Genomic DNA, 23825 nt, shown 5'->3' on the forward strand with positions numbered 1-23825 from the left:
GTCCCAGGTGTCCCCCAGCTGTCCCAGGTGTCCCCCAGGTGTCCCAGGTGCCCCCAGGTGTCCATTGGAGAGTCCTAGGTGTCCCCAGGTGTCCCCGGGGCTCAGCAGCGGCGGGCGGAGCCGGGGTAGCGCTGGCGCAGGCGCCGGCGGAAGGCGCGGAAGCGGCGCCGGTTCTGGCCCAGCTCGGCCTCGCGGCTGCGGTGGAACCGGCCCGGCTCCTTCAGCCCCCGGTGCGTGACGAAGGCCCCGTCCAGCACCGCGAAGCGGAACCCGGCCACGTGCAGCTCGCAGGCCTGGGGGTGCGGAGGGGTCCCTGTGAGACCCTGGAGACCCCCCAGAGCAACCCCAGAGCAACCCCAGAGACCCCCCCACAAAATCCCCAGACCCCAGAGCACCCCAAGGCCCCCAAGATCACCCCAAGGACAGCACGACCACCATGACCACCCCATGGCCCCCAAGACCACCCCAAGGCCACCATGACCACCATGACCACCCCACAACCACCCCATGGCCACCCCACGACCCCCAGACCACCCCACAGCCGTCATGACCACCCCACGGCCCCTAAGACCACCCCAAGGCCACCAGGGTCACCCCACGCCCCCCCAGACCCCGTCAGACCTGGCTGATGCGGTTGAAGCCGTACTGGAGGAAGCCCTCGTCGAAGGGGGGCACGCCGTGGGCAGGGGCCACGAAGAACGGCTCCCAGGGGTCCCTCCAGGCCGCCTCGTAGGCCACGCGCAGCCGGGGCCCCGCGGGCAGCGCCCGCCAGCGGCCGAAGTCGGTGGGGGCCTGGCAGCGCGGGCACAGCGCGGCGTAGAACGGGCGCGCCTCGCCCGCCGCCCACAGCCGCAGCAGCTCCTCCTTGGAGCGGGGCGGCCGCCGCCGCGCCCGCACCTCAAAGGCCGGCAGCACGAAGAGAGCCCGGGCCCAGGGCGGCTCCGTGGCGTGGGGGCCACTCAGAGCATTGGGGTCACTCAGGGAGTGGGGGTCACTCAGGGTTTTGGGGTCACTCAGAGCATTGGGGCCACTCAGGGCGTGGGGGTCAATCTGGGCGTGGGGGTCACTCAGAGCATTGGGGTGGCCTGGGATATTGGGGTCACTCTGGCCATGGGGGTCATTCAGAGCATTGGGGTCACTCAGGGCATGGGGGTCACTCAGGGCGTGGGGGTCACTCAGGGTTTTGGGGTCACTCTGGCCGTGGGGGTCACTCAGGGCATGGGGGTCACTCAGGGTTTTGGGGTCACTCTGGCCGTGGGGGTCACTCAGGGCGTTGAGGGGGCCCGGGACATTGGGGTCACTCAGAGCATGGGGGTCACTCAGGGCATGGGGGTCACTCAGGGCGTGGGGGTCATTCAGGGTTTTGGGGTCACTCTGGCCATGGGGGTCACTCAGAGCATTGGGGTCACTCAGGGTTTTGGGGTCACTCAGGGTTTTGGTGTCACTCAGGGTGTGGGGGTCAATCAGGGCATTGGGGTGGCCTGGGATATTGGGGTCACTCAGGCCATGGGGGTCACTCAGGGCGTGGGGGTCACTGAGGGTTTTGGGGTCACTCAGAGCATTGGGGTCACTCAGGCCACCAGGAGCCCCCAAAGCTCTGGGGTTCCCCTGTCCCCCCCAGTTCCGAGGGTCCATCCCCCCCTGTCCCCCCCAGTTCTGGGTGTCCATTCCGCCCTGTCCCCCCCAGTTCCGGGGGTCCATCCCCCCCTGTCCCCCCCAGTTCTGGGGGTCGATCCCCCCCTGTCCCCCCCATTTCTGGGGGTCCATCCCCCCCTGTCCCCCCCATTTCTGGGGGTCCATCTCTCCCTGTCCCCCCCAGTTCTGGGGGTCGATCCCCCCCTGTCCCCCCCATTTCTGGGGGTCCATCCCCCCCTGTCCCCCCCATTTCTGGGGGTCCATCCCCCCCTGTCCCTCCCAGTTCTGGGTGTCCATCCCGCCCTGTCCCCCCCAGTTCCGAGGGTCCATCCCCCCCTGTCCCCCCCATTTCTGGGGGTCCATCTCTCCCTGTCCCCCCCAGTTCTGGGGGTCGATCCCCCCCTGTCCCCCCCATTTCTGGGGGTCCATCCCCCCCTGTCCCCCCCATTTCTGGGGGTCCATCTCTCCCTGTCCCCCCCAGTTCTGGGGGTCGATCCCCCCCTGTCCCCCCCATTTCTGGGGGTCCATCCCCCCCTGTCCCCCCCATTTCTGGGGGTCCATCCCCCCCTGTCCCCCCCATTTCTGGGGGTCCATCCCCCCCTGTCCCCCCCAGTTCCGGGGGTCCAGCCCCCCGTCCCTCAGCATCTCCAGGAAAGCCTCGCGCAGCCCCGGGCTGGGCACCACGTCCGCATCCACCAGGAGCACGAAGCGCCCCCAGAGCTGGGCCGGGGGTCGCGGCGCGGGGCCGCCGCCGGCCGCCCCCTGCCAGGCCACGTTCCGCAGCAGGTTCCCGGGGTACGGCACCCCCAGGCTGTAGCTGGGGGGGTCGGCGGCCGCCAGCCGCGCCAGCGCCCCCCGGCAGCCGCCGGGCCCGGCCGGGGGGCGCGCCCCGAATTGGGGCGGGGGTCCCGCCGCCGCCAGCACCAGCTGCAGGCGGAGGCGGCCGCGCAGGGCCCGGCAGGGACCCCCCAGCGCCGCCAGCAGCTCCCGCAGCCCCCGGCGGGGCTCCCCAAAAACCGCCAGCGCCAGCGGGCCCCCCCAGCCGCCCCCCAGCGCCGCCGCCGCCCGCCCGGGGGTCCCGTGCGTGGCCAGCACCAGCTCGGGCCGGGGGCTGCGCGCCCAGCCCGGGGGCGCCCCCAGCACGTCCCAGTACACGCGGAAGGTTCCAGAAGCGTCCAGCACCCCCCGGGGGGGGCGGCGGGGGGCGGCGGGCGGGGGGCGCGGCCGGGGCAGCCCCCGCAGGTAGAGGGTCTGCAGCAGCGCCAGCCCCCCCAGCAGCCACAGGCAGCCCCCCAGCAGCCGCCCCATGGCCGGGGGCGACGGGGGCCGGGGGCTGGGGGGACTGGGGGGCACTGGGGGGGACTGGGATGGACTGGGAAGGGATTGAGGGGCACTGGGGGGCACTGGGAGGGACTGGGATGGACTGGGATGGACTGGGAGGGACTGGGAGGGGACTGGGGGGCACTGGGGGGCACTGGGAGGGACTGGGATGGACTGGGAAGGGATTGAGGGGCACTGGGGGGCACTGGGAGGGACTGGGATGGACTGGGAAGGGATTGAGGGGCACTGGGGGACACTGGGAGGGACTGGGAGGGACTGGGATGGACTGGGAGGGACTGGGAAGGGATTGAGGGGCACTGGGGGGCACTGGGAGGGACTGGGAGGGACTGGGATGGACTGGGAGGGACAGGGAGGGGAGATTGGGGGAGTGGGGGGCACTGGGAGGGATTGGGAGGGAAGATTGGGGGGATTGGCGGGCACTGGGAGGGACTGGGATGGGAGACTGGGGGGGATTGGGGGGTACTGGGGGGCACTGGGATGGGAATTGGGGGGTTTGGGGGGCACTGGGGGCACTGGGAGGGACTGGGAGGGGACTGGGAAGGGATTGAGGAGCACTGGGGGCACTGGGAGTGACTGGGATGGGAGACTGGGGGGGATTGGGGGGTACTGGGGGGCACTGGGATGGGAGACTGGGGGGGATTGGGGGGCACTGGGGGGATGGGGAGGGGTTTGGGAGGGACTGGGGGTGGAGACTGGGGGGACTGGGAGCTACTGGGGGTCACTGGGAGGGCTCAGAGGGGGGCACTGGGCGGGACTGGGGGATACTGGGGGTTACTGGGAGGATTTTGGGGCTCACTGGGAAGGGTCTGGGGGTCCCCGGGGCCGGCGCGGAGCCGGGACCAGTCCGGCATGCTGGAACCAGTACAGCGCTACTGGGACCAGTACGGGGCTGCTGGGACCAGTTTGGGGGTGGGGAGGAGGGTCAGGACCCAGTTCCGAGGGGGTCGCTCCCAGTTTGGGGTCTCCGGTCCCAGTCTGGGGTCTCCGGTCCCAGTCTGGGGTCACTGGTTCCAGTTTGGGGTTACTGGTCCCAGCTTGGGGTCGCTGGGACCAGTCCGGGACTCACCGCCCTGCGCCGGCGCCGGGAGGGGCTGCGCATGCGCGGGGCGGAGGAGGCGTGGCCTCGGCACAACGGGGCGGGGTTATGCAGATTAGACACGTGACGTCACGAACCCAGTTTCGCGCTCCGGGGGCGTGGTTTGAGGCTTGTGGGCGTGGCCTCTGCGCTGGGGGCGGGGCCAGGCGGCTCCGGCGAGACCCCGGAGCCCCCAAATCCCCCCAAATCTCCACAAATCCCCCCAAATCTCCCCAAAAATCCCCCAAATCCCACCCGAAATCCTCCCCAAAAATCCCTCAAATCCCACCCAAAATCCCCTCCAAATCTCCCCAAAAATCCCCCAAATCCCACCCAAAATCCCCTCCAAATCTCCCCAAAACTCCCCCAAATCCCACCCAAAATCCCCTCCAAATCTCCCCAAAAATCCCCCAAAATCCCCCTAAAAATCCTCCAAATCTCCCCAAAAATCCCCCAAATCCCACCCAAAATCCCCTCCAAATCTTCCCAAAAATCCCCCAAATCCCACCCAAAATCCCCCCAAAATCCCCCCAAAAATCCTCCAAATCCCCCCCGAAATCCCCTCCAAATCCCCCCTAAATTCCCCCAAACCCCCCCCAAATTCCCGGCATCTCTCCCAAATTCCATCGTCCCCCCCAAATTCCCGTCTCGTTCCAATCCTGGACCCTCCCCCCCGAGTTTCTGTGTCCCCCCCCAAACCCCCGAGTTGTCCCCAATTCCTGCGTCCCCCCCGCCCCCCAACCTCTGTCCCCCTCCCCAAATTTCCCCGGTTCCCGGGAAGGAGCAGCCGCAGGCGCGGGGACCTCGGGGGACACGTTTTTATTGCCGGGGGGACACCGGGGACATCGTCGGGGGACTTTGGGGACACCGGGGACATCACTGGGGACGCCGGGTCGCGACAGGCTCAGTCCGTGGGCTGGGGACACCGGGGACACCGGGGACACCGGGGTGTGTCAGTCCTTGGTGCGGGTGACGAGCGGGTCCCGGGTGCCCCTGGGGACGTCGGGGACACGGAGCCACGCGTCCGTCTGTCCGGCCGGGGCGGTGACCGGGTGCCCGTGTCCCCTCGGGGACGTCGGGGACACGGAGCTGGGGACGGCGCCGTGGGCTCGGTGACATCGCGCTGCGACGTGTGCGGGGCGGGGGCGTTGGGGGCGTTGGGGGCGTTGGGGGCGTTGGGGACATTGGGGGCATTGGGGGCGTTGGGGACATTGGGGACATTGGGGGCGTTGGGGGCGTTGGGGACATCAGGCCAGGATGTCCCTTGGAGGGGCTTGGGGACATTGGGGACACCGAGCCACATTGTGCCTCAGCCCCAGGGGCTCGGGGGTGTCGGGGACATCCTTGGGGACATCACTGGGGACATCGGGGACATGATGGGGGATTTGGGGACATCTTTGGGAACATCAGAGACATCCTTGGGGACATCATGGGGACTTTGGGGACATCAGGGACATCATGGGGACTTTGGGGACATCCTTGGGGACATCGGGGACATCCTTGGGGACATCACTGGGGACCTTGGGGACATCATTGGGGACTCTGGGGACATCAAGCCACATCGTGCCTCGGTCCCCCGCGTTTGGGGACATTGAGGGTGACACCCACGGGGGGGGGAGGGGACACAGGTTTTTTTTTGGGGGGGGGCTCTGCCAAAAACGCAGAGCCCGAGGTGGGGGCGGGGCTGGGGGTTGGGGGGAGGTGACAGGGACCAGGGGGGTGACAAAGGGACAGGGACACCCCGGGCTGGGGGAGGGGACGGGGGGGGGGTCCCAGCCCCCACCCCAGCGACCCAAAATAATTTTGGCGACGGGTCCTGGCGCGGGGGGAGGGGACGAGGTGTGGGGGGGGGAGGGGACACGAGGGACGGTCCCCAGGCGTCCGGGCTGGGGGAGGGGGGGCCACCAGCCCCCCCCCAATTACCTTAGAGACTCGTTACGAGTTAAATTAGCACGAGCGGCCCCGGGGGGCGGCGGGGGCGGCCGGGCCGGGGGGCGCTGGCCGGGCCGGGGTGACAATGACAATATGCCATACTGGGGGCAAGTCGCGTCACAGACTTAGTTCAGAACGACGGGGCGCGCTGGCTTCCGGCTGCGGGGGACAGAGAGAGGGGACACGTCAGGGACACCCCGAAATGCCCCCAAAAACCGCGCCTGAAACACCCCAAAAATCGCTCCAAAAAAAAAACCCAAAAAACACTTCAAAACCTGCCCCAAAACCCCGCAAAAAACACTTCAAAAACCACCAAAATCACCCTAAAACCCCGCAAAAACCCTTCCAAAACCCCCCAAGAAACGTGCCAAAAACCGCCTCAAAAACCAACGAAAAAAAAAACCCAAAACCGTCCCAAAACCCGCCTCAAAAACCCTCCAAAAAACTGCCCCAAAACCACTTTGAAAACCACCCTAAAAACCCCCCAAAACCACCCTGGAAACCACCTCAAAAAGCCTCCAAAAACCACTTCAAAAACCCCCCAAAACCCGCCAGAATAAAACCCAAAACACCTGAAAAGTTGCCCCAAAAACCACCCCTAAAACCCCCCAAAAACCACCGAAAAAAACCCTCCAAAACCCGCCAGAAAAAACCCAAAAGCCCCGAAAAGCCGCCCCAAAACCCACCCAAAACCCGCCCCAAAAGCCCCGGAGACTCCGGGACCACCCAGCACCCATCCAAGCCCCCGGGACCCCCGGGACCCCCGGGACCCCCGGGACCCCCCCAAACCCCCCGGGACCCCCGCTCGGCGCCCACCTTTGCGGAAGGCGTCCTGGAGGCGGCTCTGGGGGAGTTGATACAACTCATGGAAGGGGTCGCGGGGCGACCGGGGCGGGGGCGGCCGGGGCCGGGGGTCTCCGGCCGGGGGTCCGCGGGCGGCGATGGCCGCCAGCCCCCGCAGCAGCAGCCGGCGCAGCGCGGGCGCGGCCGGGGCCGCGGGCGGCGGCGGCGGCGACGTCTCGGGGGTCAGCAGAGCGCCGGGGGGACCCCCGGGGACCCCGCCCGGGCTCTCGGGGCTCGGCGGGAGCTTCTCGGCCTCGGGGGGCTCGGGGGGCCCGAAGGCGAAGGGCGGCGCCTGCCGCGGCGTGTAGGGGGGGGTCCAGGTCTCGGTGCCGCCCGCGGGGGTCTCGGGGACCCCCAGCCCCGGGCGGCCCAGCCCGAGCGGGGGGCGTGGCGCGGCCATGGGGGCGCCCAGGGCGAAGCCGAGCGCGGGGCCGGGGCCGCCCGGCGGCAGCGCGGCGCCCACGGCCGGGCCAGCGTCCAGCCCCGGCCCCAGCGGCGCTCCGGCCGCCAGGCCGACGGCGAGCCCGGCGTCGTGTCCGAGCCCGACGCCATGTCCGAGGCTGGAACTGTGTCCGAGGCCAGGGTTGTGACCAAGATCGGGGTTGTGACCAAAGCCAACATTGTGTCCGAGTCCAGCATTGTGTCCAAGTCCAGAGTTGTGTCCAAGGCCAGAGTTGTGTCCAAGGCTGGAGTTGTGTCCAAGTCCGGAGTTGTGTCCAAGGCTGGAGTTGTGTCCAAGGCTGGAGTTGTGTCCAAGTCCAGAGTTGTGTCCGAGTCCAGCATTGTGTCCAAGGCCAGAGTTGTGTCCAAGGCCGTTGTTGTGTCCGAGGCCGTTGTTGTGTCCGAGGCCGGAGTTGTGTCCGAGGCCGGCGCCGGCTCCCACGGCCAGTCCGGCGCCGGGCGGGAGCGTTGATCCCGCGCTGGCTCCCAGGGCGGCTCCCAGGCCGAGTCCGGCGCCGGCCCCGGCGGTCACTCCGATGTCCGGCGGCAGCGCGGCGGCGCCGAGGCCCAGCCCCACGCCGGCCCCGAGGTCGGGCCCGAGGCCGAGGGCCACGCCGGCCCCGATGCCGGCGGTCACCGCGGCCGCGCCGTCCTCCCCGAGGTCAGTCCCGAGGTCGGCGCCGATGTCCACCCTGAGGGCGCCTCCCACGCCCAGGCCGATGCCGGCGTCCGAGCCGAGGCCGTGGCCGACGTTCGGGGCAAGGCCGGGGTCAGCGGCGGCCGCGGCGCCGTGTCCGATGGTGGCCCCAAGTCCAGGGTCCACAGTGGCCGCAGCGTTGGCTCCCAGGCCGTGTCCGAGGCCGTGTCCGAGGCCGGGCCCCAGGCCGGGCTCCACGCCGCTGCCCAGGGCAGCTCCGAGGCCGTGGCCGATGGTGGCCCCGAGGCCGGGGTCAGTGGTGGCCGCAGGGCCATGTCCAAGGCTTTGTCCCAGGCTGACCGCCAGGCTGTGGTCAGTGGTGGCCGCAGCACCATGTCCAAGGCTTTGTCCGAGGCTGACCACCAGGCTGTGGTCAGTGGTGGCCGTAGGGCCATGTCCAAGGCTTTGTCCGAGGCTGACTGCCAGGCTGTGGTCAGTGGTGGCCGCAGCACCATGTCCAAGGCTGTGTCCGAGGCTGACCGCCAGGCTGTGGTCAGTAGTGGCCGTAGGGCCGTGTCCGAGGCCAGGCCCCAGGCCGGGCTCCACGCCACTGCCCAGGGCAGCTCCAAGGCCGTGGCCGATGGTGGCCCCAAGGCCGGGGTCAGCAGTGGCCGCAGGGCTGTGTCCGAGGCTGTGTCCGAGGCCGTGTCCGAGGCTGACCGCCAGGCTGTGGTCAGCGGTGGCCGCAGGGCCGTGTCCCACGCTGACCGCCAGGCTGTGGTCAGCGGTGGCCGCAGGGCCGTGTCCCACGCTGACCGCCAGGCTGTGGTCAGCGGTGGCCGCAGGGCCGTGTCCGAGGCTGACCGCCAGGCTGTGGTCAGCGGTGGCCGCAGGGCCGTGTCCCACGCTGACCGCCAGGCTGTGGTCAGCGGTGGCCGCAGGGCCATGTCCGAGGCTGACCGCCAGGCTGTGGTCAGCGGTGGCCGCAGGGCCGTGTCCCACGCTGACCGCCAGGCCGACGGCTCCGACGTCGTCGCCCAGGCCGGGCCCCAGGCCGAGGTCCAGGCCGAGGTCGCCGCCGGGGAAGTCGAGGCCGGGCCCGAACGGCTCCGGGGGTCCCGGGGGGGCTTCGGCCGCCAGCTGCTGCCGCAGGCACCAGGCCTCGGCCTCGCTGCGGGGGGACACGGTGGTCAGCGGCGCTGCGGCCAGCGGCCGGCCCCAAGGGTGGCTGAGACCCGCTGACCGCTGAGTGCTGACCACTGGATGCTGACTACTGACCACTGAGCACTGAGCACTGACCACCCACCTCTGAGTGCTGACCACTGATTGATGACCACTGACCACTGACCACTGACCACTGAGAACTGACCACTGAGCACTGACTGCTGAGCACTGACCACCCACCTCTGAGTGCTGATCACTGACCACTGACCACTGACCACTGACCACTGACCACTGACCACTGAGTGCTGAGCACTGCCCGCTGCCCGCTGCCCGCTGGGCACTGACCTGATGACGAAGTTGTGGGCGAGCAGGGCCGGCCCCTCCGGCCGCAGGCGGGCGTAGACCCACGTCCAGCCCAGGCCGTCCTTGCGCTGCAGCCGCGTCACCAGCTCGGCCCGAGCCTCCGGCCCCGCGGCGGCTGTGGGGACACGGGGGGTCAGCGGGGACACGGAGGGGTCAGCGGGGACACGGAGGGGTCAGCGGGGACACGGGGGGTCAGTGGGGACAGGGAGCGGTCAGCGGGGACAGGGAGGGGTCAGTGGGGACACGGGGGGTCAGTGGGGACACGGGGGGTCAGTGGGGACACGGGGGGTCAGCGGGGACACGGGGGGTCAGTGGGGACATGGAGGGGTCAGTGGGGACAGGGAGGGGTCAGTGGGGACATGGAGGGGTCAGTGGGGACACGGGGGGTCAGTGGGGACACGGGGGGTCAGCGGGGACACGGGGGGTCAGTGGGGACACGGAGCGGTCAGTGGGGACAGGGAAGGGTCAGTGGGGACAGGGAAGGGTCAGTGGGGACACGGGGGGTCAGTGGGGACACGGAGCGGTCAGCGGGGACAGGGAAGGGTCAGTGGGGACACGGGGGGTCAGTGGGGACACGGGGGGTCAGCGGGGACAGGGAAGGGTCAGTGGGGACAGGGAGGGGTCAGTGGGGACAGGGAGGGGTCACGGACACTGGGAATGGCAGGGACAGGCCAGGAGGGCACAGGGACACCCTGGGGACAACCCGGGACACCCCGGGACACCCAGAGGACACCCCGGGTACACCCCGGGGACACCAGGGACACCCCGAGGACACCCCGCAGACACCCAGAGGACCCTCTGGGGACACCCCAAGGACACCAGGGACACCCCAGGACACCCAGAGGACACCCAGAGGACACCAGGGACACCCGGGGCACTGACCGAGGCGCAGGTGCTGGCGGGCGACGTGGCCGAGGTCCTCGGGGTGCAGCAGGCGGTACCAGGAGCGGCCCAGCAGCTCGGCCCGGCCGTAGCCCAGGTGCACCAGGACACTGCGGACACCGGGCCGGGGTCACTCGCGCGTCCCCCCGAGCCGGGCGCTCGGGACCCCGGCCCGCCCGTCCCACCTGTCCGAGACGTCGAGCAGCGCCAGGTCGCGGGCGTGGCGGCTCTGGAAGGCCGGCAGCAGGAGGCAGTCGGGGCAGGGCCAGGGCGGGGGGTCCAGGGGGGCGCAGAAGGCCACGAAGAGCGCGGGGGCGGCGCCGGGGGGCCCGGGGGGCTCCTGGAAGCGCCCCCGCAGCAGCACCAGCTTGCGGCCGGCGCTGGGGCGGCGCGAGGCGCGCGAGGTGGTGAAGCGGCAGCGGAAGAGGCGCTCTGGGGGAGAGGGGCGGCGGTCACTGTGCTGCTGTCCACCCCTCTGTCCACCCCTCTGTGCTGCTGTCCACTCCTCTGTCCACCCCTCTGTCCACCCCTCTGTCCCTCTGTCCACCCCTCTGTCCATCCCTCTGTGCTGCTGTCCACCCCTCTGTCCCTCTGTCCACCCCTCTGTCCACCCCTCTGTCCCTCTGTCCACCCCTCTGTCCACCCCTCTGTCCCTCTGTCCACCCCTCTGTGCTGCTGTCCATCCCTCTGTCCACCCCTCTGTCCATCCCTCTGTGCTGCTGTCCACCCCTCTGTCCACCCTTCTGTCCCTCTGTACATCCCTCTGTCCCTCTGTCCATCCCTCTGTCCCTCTGTCCACCCCTCTGTCCTGCTGTCCACCCCTGTGTCCATCCCTCTGTCCTACTGTCCACCCCTCTGTGCTGCTGTCCATCCCTCTGTCCACCCTTCTGTCCCTCTGTCCATCCCTCTGTCCTACTGTCCACCCCTCTGTCCTGTCCCTTCCCTCCCCGCTCCCCCAGACCCCCTCCAGACCCCCCTGAACCCCCAGACCCCCCCAGACCCCCCCAGAGCCCCCAGACCCCCCAGACCCCCCGGACCCCCCCAGACCCCGCAGCCCCCCACCCACCTGCCTGGGGGGGCCCGGGCAGGCTCAGCTGGTGCCGCACCAGGGGGTGGTCGGCGGGGTCCAGCAGGTCGTAGATGCTGTCCCCTTGTGCCACCAGGTCCACCTGGGGGGGCAGGGAGGGAGGGAGGCCGGGGTGAGCCCCCGGCACCGCCGGGACCCCCGGCGCCCCCCGGGACCCCCGCCCGGCCCAGCGCTCACCATGGAGTGGCCCAGGTGCTGCGCCACGTTGTCGGTGACCCCCACCAGCTTCCCCTCGCGGGTCACGGCCAGCAGGAAGCCGGGCAGCGAGGCCACCAGGTCGGCGAGCTCCGGCCCCCCCAGCAGCTCCAGGGGCGCCCCCCGGCTCGGGCCTGGCGTGGGGACACGCGGGGACAGCGGTCAGCGCCCGCCCGGCGCTCCGGCGCTGCCCCTGCGGCCCCGAAGCGTCCCGATTCCCGGTCCCGGTCCCGATTCCCGGTCCCGGTCCCGATTCCCGGTCCCAGTCCCTGTCACGATCCCAGTTCCCAATCCCGGTTCTGATCCCCAATCCCGGTCCCTGTCCCCGATCGCGGTCCCGATCCCCAATCCCGGTTCCTGTCACCGATCCCGGTTCCTGTCACTGATCCCAGTCCTTGTCACAGATCCCGGTCCCGATTCCCGATCCCGGTTCCTATCACCGATCCCGGTCCCTGTCACCGATCCCGGTTCCCAATCCCGCTTCCTATCACCGATCCCGGTCCCTGTCACCGATCCCGGTTCCCGATCCCGGTTCCTATCACCGATCCCGGTCCCTGTCACGATCCCGGTTCCGATCCCCAATCCCGGTTCCTATCACCGATCCCGGTCCCTGTCACCCGTCCCGGTCCCTGTCCCGCTGCCCCGCCCGGTCCCCGCCGCTCTCCGCGGTGCTGAACGGGAACCTCCGGCCGCTCTCCGCGGTGCTGCACCGGCCCCGGCCCCGGTCCCTGTCCCTGTCCTTGTCTCGGTCCCGGTCCCTGTCCCCGGTCCCTGTCCCGGTCTCCGCTCCCATCCCGGTGCCATCCCTGGAGCGGGTCCCATCCCGTTGCCGTTCTCTACTCAATCCCGGGCCCCGCTGCCATCCCGGTCCCGTTCCCGGCTGCATCCCGGTGCTGTCCCCGCTCCGTCCCCGGTTCCCGCTGCCATCCCGGTCCCGATCCCGGCTCCATCCCCGGTCCATCCCCGCCCGCTCCATCCCCGCTCTATCCCCGATCCCGGTTCCATCCTCGCTCCTGTTCCCCGCTGCATCTCCACTCCATTCCCGGTCCCCGCTGCATCCTGGTCCCCTCCCGGTCCCCGCTCCCTCCCGGTCCCCGCTCGGTCCCCGCTCCTGCTCGGTCCCCGCTCGGTCCCCGCTCCTGCTCGGTTCCCGCTCGGTCCCCGCTCCTGCTCGGTTCCCGCTCGGTCCCCGCTCCCTCCCGGTCCCCGCTCGGTCCCCGGTCCCGGCTCGGTCCCCGCTCGCTCCCCGCTCGCTCCCCGCTCCCTCCCGGTCCCCGCTCGGTTCCCGCTCCTGCTCGGTTCCCGCTCGGTACCCGCTCCCTCCCGGTCCCCGCTCCAACCCCGGTCCCGGCTCGGTTCCCGCTCGTTCCCCGCTCGGTCCCCGCTCCGTCCCGGTCCCCGCTCGGTCCCCGCTCGGTTCCCGCTCGGTCCCCGCTCCCGGCTCGCTCCCGGCTCGGTCCCCGCTCGCTCCCCGCTCCCTCCCGCTCCCTCCCGGTCCCCGCTCGGTCCCGGCTCGCTCCCCGCTCCCTCCCGCTCCCTCCCGGTCCCCGCTCGGTCCCGGCGCGCACCTGGCCGCAGGCAGGCTCCCTTGCGGGTGTAGATGCAGGCGAGCGCCATGACGTGCAGGTAGGAGAGGCGCGGCCGGTCCCCGTCGGGCAGCGGGAGGAGGTCGCGCAGGGCGCGGATCTGCGCGTTGATCTGGTCCCGCCGCGCCTTGGAGGCGCCTTTGGTGGAGCGGAGCATCCTCCGCCCGCGCCGCCGCCCGGGGCCGCCGCTTTATGCGCCCGCGGCCCCGCGTCAGCGCCGCGTCACCGGCCCGGGCCGCCCCCCGGCCGGGGGGGACACCGGGCCCGGGGGGGCGCGGGGCCGCGTCAGCGCTGACGGTGACGCACGAGCGGCGGGAGGGGCGGCGGATCGCACCGAAATTGGAGATGGAGCGGGGAGAGGGGCGGGGCGGGGGAGGGCAGGGGAGGGGCAGGCCCAGGGTGGGGGAGAGCGGGGAAGGGGGGCAGCGGGAGAGGGAGGGGTCGGGGGGGAGATGGAGGAGGCGATGGGGGCTGTGGGGAGATGGGGGAGATGGGGGAGTCAATGGGGAAATGGGGGAGGCAATGGGGGGCTGTGGGGAGATGGAGGAGGCAATGAGGGGTCGGTGGGGAGATGGGGGAGATGGGGGAGGCAATGAGGGGTCAATGGGGAGAGGGAGGAGGCAATGAGGGGTCGGTGGGGAGATGGGGGAGATGGGGGAGGCAATGAGGGGTCAATGGGGAGATGGAGGAGGCAATGAGGGGTCGGTGGGGAGATGGAGGAGGCAATGGGGGCTGTGGGGAGATGGGGGAGATGGAGGAGGCGATGAGGGGTCGGTGGGGAGATGGAGGAGTCGATGGGGGCTGTGGGGAGATGGGGGAGGCAATGAGGGGTCAATGGGGAGATGGAGGAGGCAATGGGGGCTGTGGGGAGATGGAGGAGATGGAGGTGGCTGGAGGGGTCGGTGGGGAGATGGAGCAGGCAATGAGGGGTCAATGGGGAGATGGAGGAGCTCGAGGGATGGAGGGAGAGAGAGAGAGAGGGTCGAGGGAGAGATGGAGGAGCCAATGAGGGGTCGGTGGGGAGATGGAGCAGCTGGAGGAGACAATGGGGAGATGGAAGAGTCCGTGGGGAGATGGAGCAGCCAGTGAAGGGTCCGTGGGGAGATGGAGGAATCAATGGGGAGATGGAGGAGCTGCAGGGGTCCGTGGGGAGATGGAGCAGCCAGTGAAGGGTCCGTGGGGAGATGGAGCAGGCAATGGGGCTGTGGGGGGAGGGAGCAGCACTCGGGGGGCTCCAGGTGGGGAGGGTCGCTCAGTGGGGGGAGGGAGAGGGGTCAGCTCGGCCGGAGGGGGCTCGGAGTGACCACAGGAGGCTCCGAGTGACCACCGGGGGGGTCAGAGTGACCACCGGGGTGTTGGAGTGACCACAGGAGGCTCACAGTGACCACAGGGGGGGTCAGAGTGACCACCGGGGTGTTGGAGTGACCACAGACAGCTCAGAGTGACCACAGGAAGCTCCAAGTGACCACAGTGGGGATCAGAGTGACCACCGGGGCTCAGAGTGACCACCGGGGGGGTCAGAGTGACCACCGGGGTGTTGGAGTGACCACCGGGGGGGTCAGAGTGACCATAGGCGGCTCCGAGTGACCACAGGCGGCTCCGAGTGACCACCGGGGTGTTGGAGTGACCACAGACAGCTCAGAGTGACCACAGGAAGCTCCAAGTGACCACAGTGGGGGTCAGAGTGACCACCGGGGGTCGGCGCGGCCGGAGGGACCCCGGACAGGCGGGGGGGGCGGACCGGAGCCGCCCCTCCCCCCCCGGGCCGCTGGGAACCCCCGGCGCCGCCCCTCCCCCCCCGCGGGCGCCCCCGGCCCCGCCCCCCGCCCCTCCCCCCCCGCTCCGCCGCTGCCAAATTTGGGCGCCGAAGCCGCGGAGCCAAAAATAGCGCGGGGAGCCCAAAATAGCGCGGGGGGCGGGGCCGCGCCGGGACCCCTCCCCCACCCCCGATCCGCGAGCCCCCCGGGGGCGGCGGGACCCCCCCGGCCCCGGAATTCCCGAAATTCCCGAATCCGGCCCCGAAATTCCCCAGTTTCCTCCCAAAATTCCCGATTCCTCCCCCCGAAATTCCCCAGTTTCTCCCCAAGATTCGCCAATGCCCCCCCAAAATATACGCGGCTCCCCCCCCCCCCAAATTCCCGAATCCACCCCGAAATTCCCGAATCTGTCCCCAAAATTCCCGACTCCCCCCCCACCAGAATTCCCGAGTTTCTCCCCAAAATTCCCGACTCCCTCCACCCCAAAATTCCCGAGTTTCTCCCCGAATTCCCGGGGATCCCCCTGCGCCCCCCCCCGCGGCGTTTCCATGGCAACGGCGGCGTTTTTTTGGGGGGGGAGGATGAGGAGGGAGGGGGGGATGAGGGAGGAAGATGAGGGAGGATAAAGGGGAGGAAGGAGGAGGATGAGGAGGAAGATGTGGAAGAATGAAGGAGGATGATGAAGGAGGATGAGGCAGGGATTGGGGTGAGGATGAGGATGGAGGAGGAAGATGAAGGAGGATGAGGAGGGAGGAAGGGGCAGGGACTGGGGTGAGGATGAGGAAGGGGAGGAGGAAGATGAGGGAGGATGAAGGAGGATGAGGAGGAGGATGAGGAAGATGGAGAATGGAGGAGGATGGGGCAGGAGCTGGGGTGAGGATGAGGATGGAGGAGGAAGATGAGGGAGGATAAAGGAGGATGAGGAGGAGGATGAGGAAGATGGAGAATGGAGGAGGAGGATGGGGCAGGGATTGGGGTGAGGATGAGGAAGGTGAGGAGGAAGATGAGGATGAGGAGGATGAGGAAGATGGAGAATGGAGGAGGATGGGGCAGGAGCTGGGGTGAGGATGAGGATGGAGGAGGAAGATGAGGATGAGGAGGGAGGAAGGGGCAGGGACTGGGGTGAGGATGAGGAAGGTGAGGAGGAAGATGAGGATGAGGAGGATGAGGAAGATGGAGAATGAAGGAGGAGGATGGGGCAGGGATTGGGGTGAGGATGAGGAAGGGGAGGACGCCGATGACGAAGGCCCGAGGCGCTCCCCAAAAACTCCAGGCAGGCGGGGCTGTGGGGGGAGCTCTTTATTGGGGATTTTGGGGGTTTTTGGGTTTTTTTGGGTTTTTTGGGTCACTTCCTCCGGGCGCCCCCCTCGTCCTCCTCCTGCCCGGCCGCGGCGGCCGCGGCCGCCTGCAGCTCCCGGCGGCGGCGCTGGGCCTCGGCCACGGCCTGCGGGGTCAGCCTGGGGGCAGAGGTCAAGGGTCAGGGGTCAGGGGTCAGGCTGGGCCTCGGCCACGGCCTGCGGGGTCAGCCTGGGGGCAGAGGTCAAGGGTCAGGGGTCAGGCTGGGCCTCGGCCACGGCCTGCGGGGTCAGCCTGGGGGCAAAGGTCAAGGGTCAGGGGTCAGGCTGGGCCTCGGCCACGGCCTGCGGGGTCAGCCCGGGGGTCAGGGGTCAGCTTTTGGAGGTCTCAGGGTTGGTTTTTGGGGTGAGTTTTTGGGGTTGTCAGGCTCAGTTTCAGGTCAGTTTTTGGGGGTCCCAGGCTGTTCTGGGTCAGTTTTTGGGGGTCCCAGGCTGTTCTGGGTCAGTTTTTGGGGGTCCCAGGCTGTTCCGGGTCAGTTTTTGGGGGTCCCAGGCTCAGTTTGGGGTCAGTTTTGGGGTCCCAGGCTCAGTTTGGGGTCAGTTTTTGGGGTCCCAGGCTGTTCTGGGTCAGTTTTTGGGGGTCCCAGGCTGTTCTGGGTCAGTTTTCGGGGGTCCCAGGCTGTTCTGGGTCAGTTTTCGGGGGTCCCAGGCTCAGTTTGGGGTCAGTTTTCGGGGTCCCAGGCTGTTCTGGGTCAGTTTTTGGAGGTCCCAGGCTGTTCTGGGTCAGTTTTGGGGGTCCCAGGCTGTTCGGGGTCAGTTTTCGGGGGTCCCAGGCTGTTCTGGGTCAGTTTGGGGGTCCCAGCCCGTGTCCCACCTGGGCACCACGCGCAGGCCGAGGCTGCGGGCCGAGCCCAGCAGCGAGCGCAGCAGGGCGGGCAGCGGCGTCCCGCGGGCGGCCAGCGCCGGGTCCCTCTGCTTGGCCACGGCCACCTCGAAGAGCTGCGCCAGCGACAGCAGCCCGGCCGGCTCGTGGCCTGGGGTGGGCTGTGAGGGGCAGGAACCCCAAAATCCCCCCAGAAACCCCCAAAATCCTCCTCAGGAACCCCCAAAATCCCCCCAGGAACCCCCAAATCCCCCCAGGAACCCCAAAATCCTCCTCAGGAACCCCCAAATCCCCCCAGGAACCCCAAATCCCCCCAGGAACCCCAAAATCCCCCCAGGAACCCCCAAATCCTCCTCAGGAACCCCCAAATCCCCCCAGGAACCCCAAAATCCCCCCAGGAACCCCAAAATCCCCCCAGGAACCCCCAAAATCCCCCCAGGAACCCCCAAAATCCTCCTCAGGAACCCCAAAATCCCCCCAGGAACCCCCCAAATCCCCCCAGGAACCCCCAAAATCCCCCCAGGAACCCCCAAATCCCCCCAGGAACCCCAAAATCCCTGCTAAAATCACCCCCAGGAACCCCAAATCCCCCAGGAACCCCCAAAACCCCCCCAGGACCCCCCAATTCCCCTCCATGATCCCCAATTCCCCCTCAGGACTCCTCCAGCCCCCCCAGGATGCCCAAATTCCCCCCCAGCACCCCAAATTCTCACTGAGGATCCCAAGTTCTCTCTCAGGATCCCCCCCAGGAACCCCAAAATCCCCTTCAGGAACCCTGAAACCCTTCCAGGAGCCCCAAAATCCCCCCCAGGAACACCAATTCCCCCCCCGGAGCCCCAAATTCCCCCCAGGACCCCAAATTCCCCCCCGGAGCCCCCAATTCCCCCCCAGGACCCCCAATTCCCCCCAGGAGCCCCGAAGCGCCCCTGACCGGGTCTGGCCGATCCTTTCTCCACTCCGGCCACGGCCTTGAGGAAGTAGGAGGTGGGGGGGGTCCCGATGCTCAGCGAGTAGCTCCGGTCAGGCTGGGGGGATCGGGGGGATCGGGGGTCACGGGGGTCACCGGGGGTCACGGGGGTCCCGGTGTCCCCCCCACTCACATGCACGAGCAGCCGGACCCGCAGCGGGACCCCGGCCTTGACGTCCCGGGTGCGCTCGTTGAAGTCTTTGCAGAAGGCGGCGATGGGGACGCCGCGCTGGGGAAGCAGCGGGGGGGACGGGTCGGCCCGGGCCGCGGGGGCACCGGGACGGCCCCGAACCCGCCCGGGCCCCCCGCACCTGCCCCAGCAGCGGCCCCAGCGGCGGCCCCGGGGCGGCCCCGCCCGCCGGGATGATGATCCGCACCGGCCGCGGCGCCGCCGCCGGGCCCGGCCTGGCCGCGGCCGCCGCCCGCACCGAGCGCGCCGCCCGCGACATGGCGGCGCCGCCAGGGACCGCCGGTCACGTGGGACGAAGGGCGCCGCGCAGCCAATGGGAGGCGCGGGAGCGAGGGGCGGGGCCGCGGGGAGCCAATAGCGGCGCGAAGGGGGCGTGGCCGAAAAGGGGGCGGGAACGAGCGTGAGGGGGAAGGGGCGGGGCCAAAAATGGGCGCGAAAACTCCTGCGGGGAGGGGGCGTGGCCTCAGGGCGGGTGGGCGGGGCTTGGGGAACCCGGGGGATCCCCGCCCCTCCCCCACCGGGGGATCCCCGCCCCTCCCCCACCCGGGGGGGATCCCCGCCCCTCCCCCACCCCAGCCTCACCTCGGGGCTCCCGGCCGAGCGCGGGGGGGGAGGGGCCGGAGGTGGGGGGGGTGGGGGGGAGGGTCAGGACCCCTCCCCTCCCCCTCCCCGGCCCCTCCCCCTCTCCCGCAGCCGCCTCACCAGCTCCTCGTGCGACCCCGCCCTGCGGGTCAGGGGTCAGAGGTCACGGGGGGGAGGGGACGGAGACCCCCCCCCCCACGACCCCTCCTCACCCCCTCCCCCTCCCCAGCGACCCCCAAATGTCCCCGAACCCCCCCAGACCCCGAAGGACCCCTCAGACCCCCCGGGACCCCCCCAACCCCCTTTAGCCCCCAACTGAGCCCCCGCAAAATCCCTGTAAAGCCCCCAGGCCCCCGGACCCCCAAACCCCCCCCGGGACCCCCCGGGACCCCCCGGGACCCCCAAACCCCCCCGGACCCCCAATCCCGACCCCCACCGGCTCCGGGCTCTCTCGTAGGCCGCGCGCAGCTCCCGGTCCCGCTCGTCCAGGAAGGCGGCGTGAGCCCCGGCCACGTACCTGGGGGGCAAAACCAGCCCAAAATCACCCAAAATCACCCAAAATCACCAAAATCACCCCAAACCGCCCCAAACCGCCCAAAACCGCCCCAAACCGCCCAAAACCGCCCCAAAATCACCCCCAACTGCCCCAAAATCACCCAAAACCATCCCAAAATGACCTCAAACCGCCCCAAAATCACTCAAACCCGCCCCAAAATCACCTAAAATCACCCCAAACCACCCCAAAATCACCCAAAACCACCCCAAAATCACCTCAAACCATCCCAAAATCACCCCAAACCGCCCCAAAATCACCCAAAATCACCCCAAACCGCCCCAAAACCGCCCCAAAATCACCCCAAACCGCCCCAAAATCACCCAAACCCGCCCCAAAATCACCCAAAACCACCCCAAAATCACCCAAACCCGCCCCAAAATCACCCAAAACCACCCCAAAATCACCTCAAACCATCCCAAAATCACCCCAAACTGCCCCAAACCCACCCAAAACTGCCCCAAACTCACCCAAATCCACCCCGAATTCACCCCAAATCCAGGGGCATCGCCCCAATCCCAGACCCATTTTAGGATCCAATTTTGGGATCTCCAGCCCCATTTCCGAGCCCCCTGCCCCAATTTTGGAGCCCCCAGCCCCGTTCCCAAGCCCCCAGCCCCATTTCCGAGCCCCCTGCCCCAATTTTGGAGCCCCCAGCCCCGTTCCCAAGCCCCCAGCCCCATTTTCACATCCCCCAGCCCCATTTCTGAGCCCCCAGCCCCGTTCCTCAGCCCCCAGCCCCATTCCTCAGCCCCCAGCCCCATTTCCGAGCCCCCAGCCCCATTTTTGGGGTTCCCAGCCCCATTTTCACAGCCCCCAGCCCTGTTCCTCAGCCCCCAGCCCCATTTCCGAGCCCCCAGCCCCATTTTTGGGGTTCCCAGCCCCGTTCCCGAGCCCCCAGCCCCATTTCGGGGTCCCACCTGTAGGCCAGCGCGTGGGCCAGCCCCCCCAGGGCCATCAGCAGCAGGAGCAGCCCCAGGAGGCGGCGGTGGGGGGCTCGGGGGGGGTCCCGGGGGGCTCGGAACTGCTCCCAGTACCGCCGGTTCTCCTCCCAGTGCCGCCGGTTCTCCTCCCAGTACCGCCGGTTCTCCTCCCAGTGCCGCCGGTTCTGCTCCCAGCCGGGGCTGGCCCCGCTGGGGACGCGGCACCGCTGGGACCCCCGGGACCCCCAACCGCCAGGGACCCTCGGGACCCCCCTTGAAACCCCCCCGGGACCCCCGGGACTCCCCCAGGATCCCCCAGAACCACCAGGAATCCCCCTAGGACCCTCAGGGACCCCTGGGACCCACCCAGGACCCACCCCCAGGACCCCCCAGAACCCCCAGGGACCAGAACCACCATAGACCCCTGGGACCCCCCTAGAAACCCCCCCGGGACCGCCGGGACTCCCCCAGGATCCCCCCCAGGACCTCCAGGGACCCCTCCAGAACCACCATAGACCCCCAGGACCCCCCTAGAAACCCCCCCGGGACCGCCGGGACTCCCCCAGGATCCCCCCCAGGACCTCCAGGGACCCCCAGGATCCCCCCCCAAGATCACCCCCAGAACCACCAGGAATCCCCCTAGGACCCCCCAGGGACCCTCCAGGACCCTCAGGGACCCCTGGCACCCACCCAGGACCACCCCCAGGACCCCCCCAGGAACCCCCCCAGGACCACCCCCAACACTCAGGGACCCCCTGGGACCTCCCCCCAACTCCCAGGGACCACTTAGGCCTCCCCATAATCCCCCCAAGACCCCCCCCAGGACCCTCCAGGACCCCCCAGGACCCTCAGGGACCCTCCAGGACCCTCAGGGACCCACCCAGGACCCACCCCCAGGATCCCCCAGAACTCCCCAGGACCCTCAAGGACCCTCCCAGTACTCCCAGGGACCCCCCCAGTCCCTCAGGGACCCCCCCCAAACCCCTCCAGTCCCTCTGAGACCCCTCCCAAATCCCCCCAGGCCCCCCCTCGCCCCCAGCCCCGTTACCTGGGGGGGGTCCCGGGCCCGGGGGGGGTCCCGGGGGCGCCCCGGGGGTCCCTCAGGGCCGCGTAGGCCTCGGCCAGGCGCAGGAAGCGGCCGTGGCGGGAGGGGTCCGAGGGGTCCCCGTCGGGGTGAACCTGGGGGGGCAGGGCTGGGGAGGGGTCCCCAAAACCGAGACCCCCCCCGGGACACTTGGTAGGGTCCCAGGGGCTCCCGGTTCCCCCCGGTTCGTCCCAGTTCATCCCAGTTCCCCCCATTCCCCCCAGTCCATCCCAGTTCATCCCAGTTCCCCCCAGTCCATCCCAGTTCCCCCCAGTCCCATTCCCAGTCTCTCCCAGTCCCCCCCAATCCCATTCCCAGTCCCTCCCAGTCTCTCCCAGTCCCCCCCAGTCCCATTCCCAGTCCCCCCCAGTCCCTCCCAGTATATCCCAGTCCCATTCCCAGTCCCTCCCAGTCCATCCCAGTCCGTCCCAGTCCATCCCAGTATATCCCAGTCCCATTCCCAGTCCCTCCCAGTCTCTCCCAGTCCCCCCCAGTCCCTCCCAGTCCATCCCAGTCCGTCCCAGTCCCTCCCAGTATATCCCAGTCCCTCCCAGTATATCCCAGTCCCATTCCCAGTCCCTCCCAGTCTCTCCCAGTCCCCCCCAATCCCATTCCCAGTCCCCCCCAGTCCCTCCCAGTCCATCCCAGTCCGTCCCAGTCCCTCCCAGTATATCCCAGTCCGTTCCAGTCCCATTCCCAGTCCATCCCAGTCCGTCCCAGTCCCTCCCAGTATATCCCAGTCCCATTCCCAGTCCCCCCCAGTCCCATTCCCAGTCCATCCCAGTCCCTCCCAGTCCGTTCCAGTCCCATTCCCAGTCCCCCCCAGTCCCTCCCAGTATATCCCAGTCCCATTCCCAGTCCCCCCCAGTCCCTCCCAGTATATCCCAGTCCCATTCCCAGTCCCTCCCAGTCCGTCCCAGTCCCTCCCAGTATATCCCAGTCCGTCCCAGTCCCACCTCCTTGCAGCGCTGCAGGAACGCCGCCCGGATCTCTCGGGGGGAGGCCCCGGGCCGGACCCCCAGCACCGAGTGGGGGTCGGGGGGGCCGGGCCTGGGGGATTTGGGGCACTTTGGGCGTTTTCGGGCATTTTCGGGGATTTTGGGGCTTTTTTGGGGGATTTTGGGACATTCTGGGCCCTTTTCGGGATATTTTGTGGGTTTTTTGGGGGGGCATTTTTGGGGCCAGATTGGAGGATATTGGAGCGTTTTGGGGGCAGTTTTTCAATATTTGGGGCAGTTTGGGGCATTTCGGGGGGATTTTGGGGCATTTGGGGGTTTTTTGGGGATGTTCAGGATTTTTGGGATGTTTTGGGGCAGTTTGGGACATTTTGGGGTTTCTTTGGGGGATTTTCGGGCAGTTTCAGGAATTTTGTGGGAATTCTGGAGCATTATTGGGGCAATTTGGGGGATTTTAGGGGAGTTTTGGGACATTTGGGGATTTTAGGGGAATTTTGGCACATTTGGGGCATTTTTAGGACATTTTGGAGGGTTTTTGGGGGAAGTTTTGGGTATTTGGGGACATTTTGGGGACGTTTCGATCGATTTGGGCCAATTTTGGGCCATTTTGGGCCATTTTGGGTCGTTTTGGTCTCACCTGCTGCCGAGGCCCCTCCAGGGCGGAGGGGCGGCCCAGAGCCCCTGCAATTAACACCTTAATTAGCAATTAACGCTTAATTAACCTTTCATTAACCCTTCGTTAGCCATACATTAACCCTTAATTAGCCACAAATTAACTGCAAGACCCCACAATTGTTGTTGTGTGAGCAACAGGCGTTAATTACCGTTAATCAGGACACTAATTACCTCAACAATTAACTCAGTAATTAACTCAACAACTCCCACCCGCAAGGTTCTTAATTATTGCTAATTAACATATTAATTGCCTTTGTTTAGGCTATTAACAACCCCTAAGCCCCTAATGATTATTAATAACGCCACGAACTCCTGCTAATCACACGGGGAATTATCGGTGATTAATTACCGACAAACCACCTGTTAATTAACGTTAATTAATTAATAATCATCGTTAATTAGGCCCTTAATTACCGCTGATCATGAGTTAGCAAAGCATTGACCACTTATTTAGCGCCGGCTGATGTCCGGCAGCTGCGGCCGCACCGCGCCGCGCTAATTAGCGTTAATTACCCCCTAACACGGCTAATTTCCCCCTCAGCACTAATTAACGCCAATTAACGCCGTCCCGAGCCCCGCAGCCCGGGGGGGGCTCTCCATGCGGACCAGGCGCGGGGCGGCGCTAATTAGCGGCGAGCCGGGGCTTAATGAACTCATTAAGGAGCGCCCCCGGCCCCGCCGTTACCATGGCGACCGCGCGCCGCGCCGCCATCGCCGCCGCTTCCGCTTCCGGGGGCGCCACGTGACCGCCCGGCGGCCAATCAGGGCACGGAGCGCGG

At 68.2% G+C, this 23825-nt stretch overlaps 4 protein-coding genes across 7 annotated transcripts in view; all 4 read right to left on the reverse strand.

The window, feature by feature from the left end:
• LOC110480986 (uncharacterized) overlaps positions 1-3684 on the reverse strand; it is a 4680-nt gene extending 996 nt beyond the window's left edge. Inside the window, exons 1-3 of the mRNA XM_085563880.1 lie at positions 2197-3684; positions 622-1602; positions 48-293 (exon numbers count right to left, since the gene is read on the reverse strand). Coding sequence (XP_085420006.1) covers positions 102-293; positions 622-1602; positions 2197-2943 — 1920 coding nt within the window. The 5' untranslated portion in view covers positions 2944-3684 and the 3' untranslated portion in view covers positions 48-101. The remainder of the gene's footprint in view (positions 1-47; positions 294-621; positions 1603-2196) is intronic.
• Positions 3685-4855: 1171 nt separating this feature from the next.
• On the reverse strand, positions 4856-13354 carry LOC146764836 (uncharacterized). Its single transcript, XM_085563742.1, has 8 exons — positions 13164-13354; positions 11578-11729; positions 11380-11482; positions 10499-10745; positions 10314-10423; positions 9414-9546; positions 6800-9075; positions 4856-6142 (listed from the first exon to the last, which is right to left on the reverse strand). The coding sequence occupies exons 1-8, from the start codon at positions 13336-13338 to the stop codon at positions 6114-6116; spliced, it is 3225 nt and encodes a 1074-aa protein (XP_085419868.1). The 5' UTR covers positions 13339-13354; the 3' UTR covers positions 4856-6113.
• A 2868-nt stretch (positions 13355-16222) lies between these two features.
• LOC146764837 (large ribosomal subunit protein uL11m-like) lies at positions 16223-18554 on the reverse strand. 3 transcript variants are annotated; one of them, XM_085563603.1, is made up of 5 exons: positions 18395-18553; positions 18217-18312; positions 18048-18141; positions 17108-17267; positions 16223-16395 (listed from the first exon to the last, which is right to left on the reverse strand). In XM_085563603.1, the coding sequence occupies exons 1-5, from the start codon at positions 18530-18532 to the stop codon at positions 16284-16286; spliced, it is 600 nt and encodes a 199-aa protein (XP_085419729.1). In that variant the 5' UTR covers positions 18533-18553; the 3' UTR covers positions 16223-16283. The 3 variants fall into 3 exon arrangements, with proteins under 3 accessions (XP_085419729.1, XP_085419730.1, XP_085419731.1); XM_085563604.1 differs by having other exon boundaries at positions 18461-18547; XM_085563605.1 differs by lacking the exon at positions 16223-16395 and adding an exon at positions 16402-16528 and having other exon boundaries at positions 18395-18554.
• Positions 18555-18918: 364 nt separating this feature from the next.
• LOC146764838 (dnaJ homolog subfamily C member 4-like) lies at positions 18919-23818 on the reverse strand. 2 transcript variants are annotated; one of them, XM_085563606.1, is made up of 7 exons: positions 23732-23818; positions 23009-23052; positions 22372-22465; positions 21380-21510; positions 20329-20541; positions 19292-19372; positions 18919-18997 (listed from the first exon to the last, which is right to left on the reverse strand). In XM_085563606.1, the coding sequence occupies exons 1-7, from the start codon at positions 23756-23758 to the stop codon at positions 18919-18921; spliced, it is 669 nt and encodes a 222-aa protein (XP_085419732.1). In that variant the 5' UTR covers positions 23759-23818. The 2 variants fall into 2 exon arrangements, with proteins under 2 accessions (XP_085419732.1, XP_085419733.1); XM_085563607.1 differs by lacking the exons at positions 22372-22465; positions 23732-23818 and adding an exon at positions 23461-23725.
• Between the last annotated feature and the right edge of the window lie 7 nt (positions 23819-23825).

This window comes from Lonchura striata, chromosome 31, assembly GCF_050655825.1.
Source record: "Lonchura striata isolate lonStrDom1 chromosome 31, ASM5065582v1, whole genome shotgun sequence".
NCBI classification, from domain to species: Eukaryota; Metazoa; Chordata; class Aves; order Passeriformes; family Estrildidae; genus Lonchura; species Lonchura striata.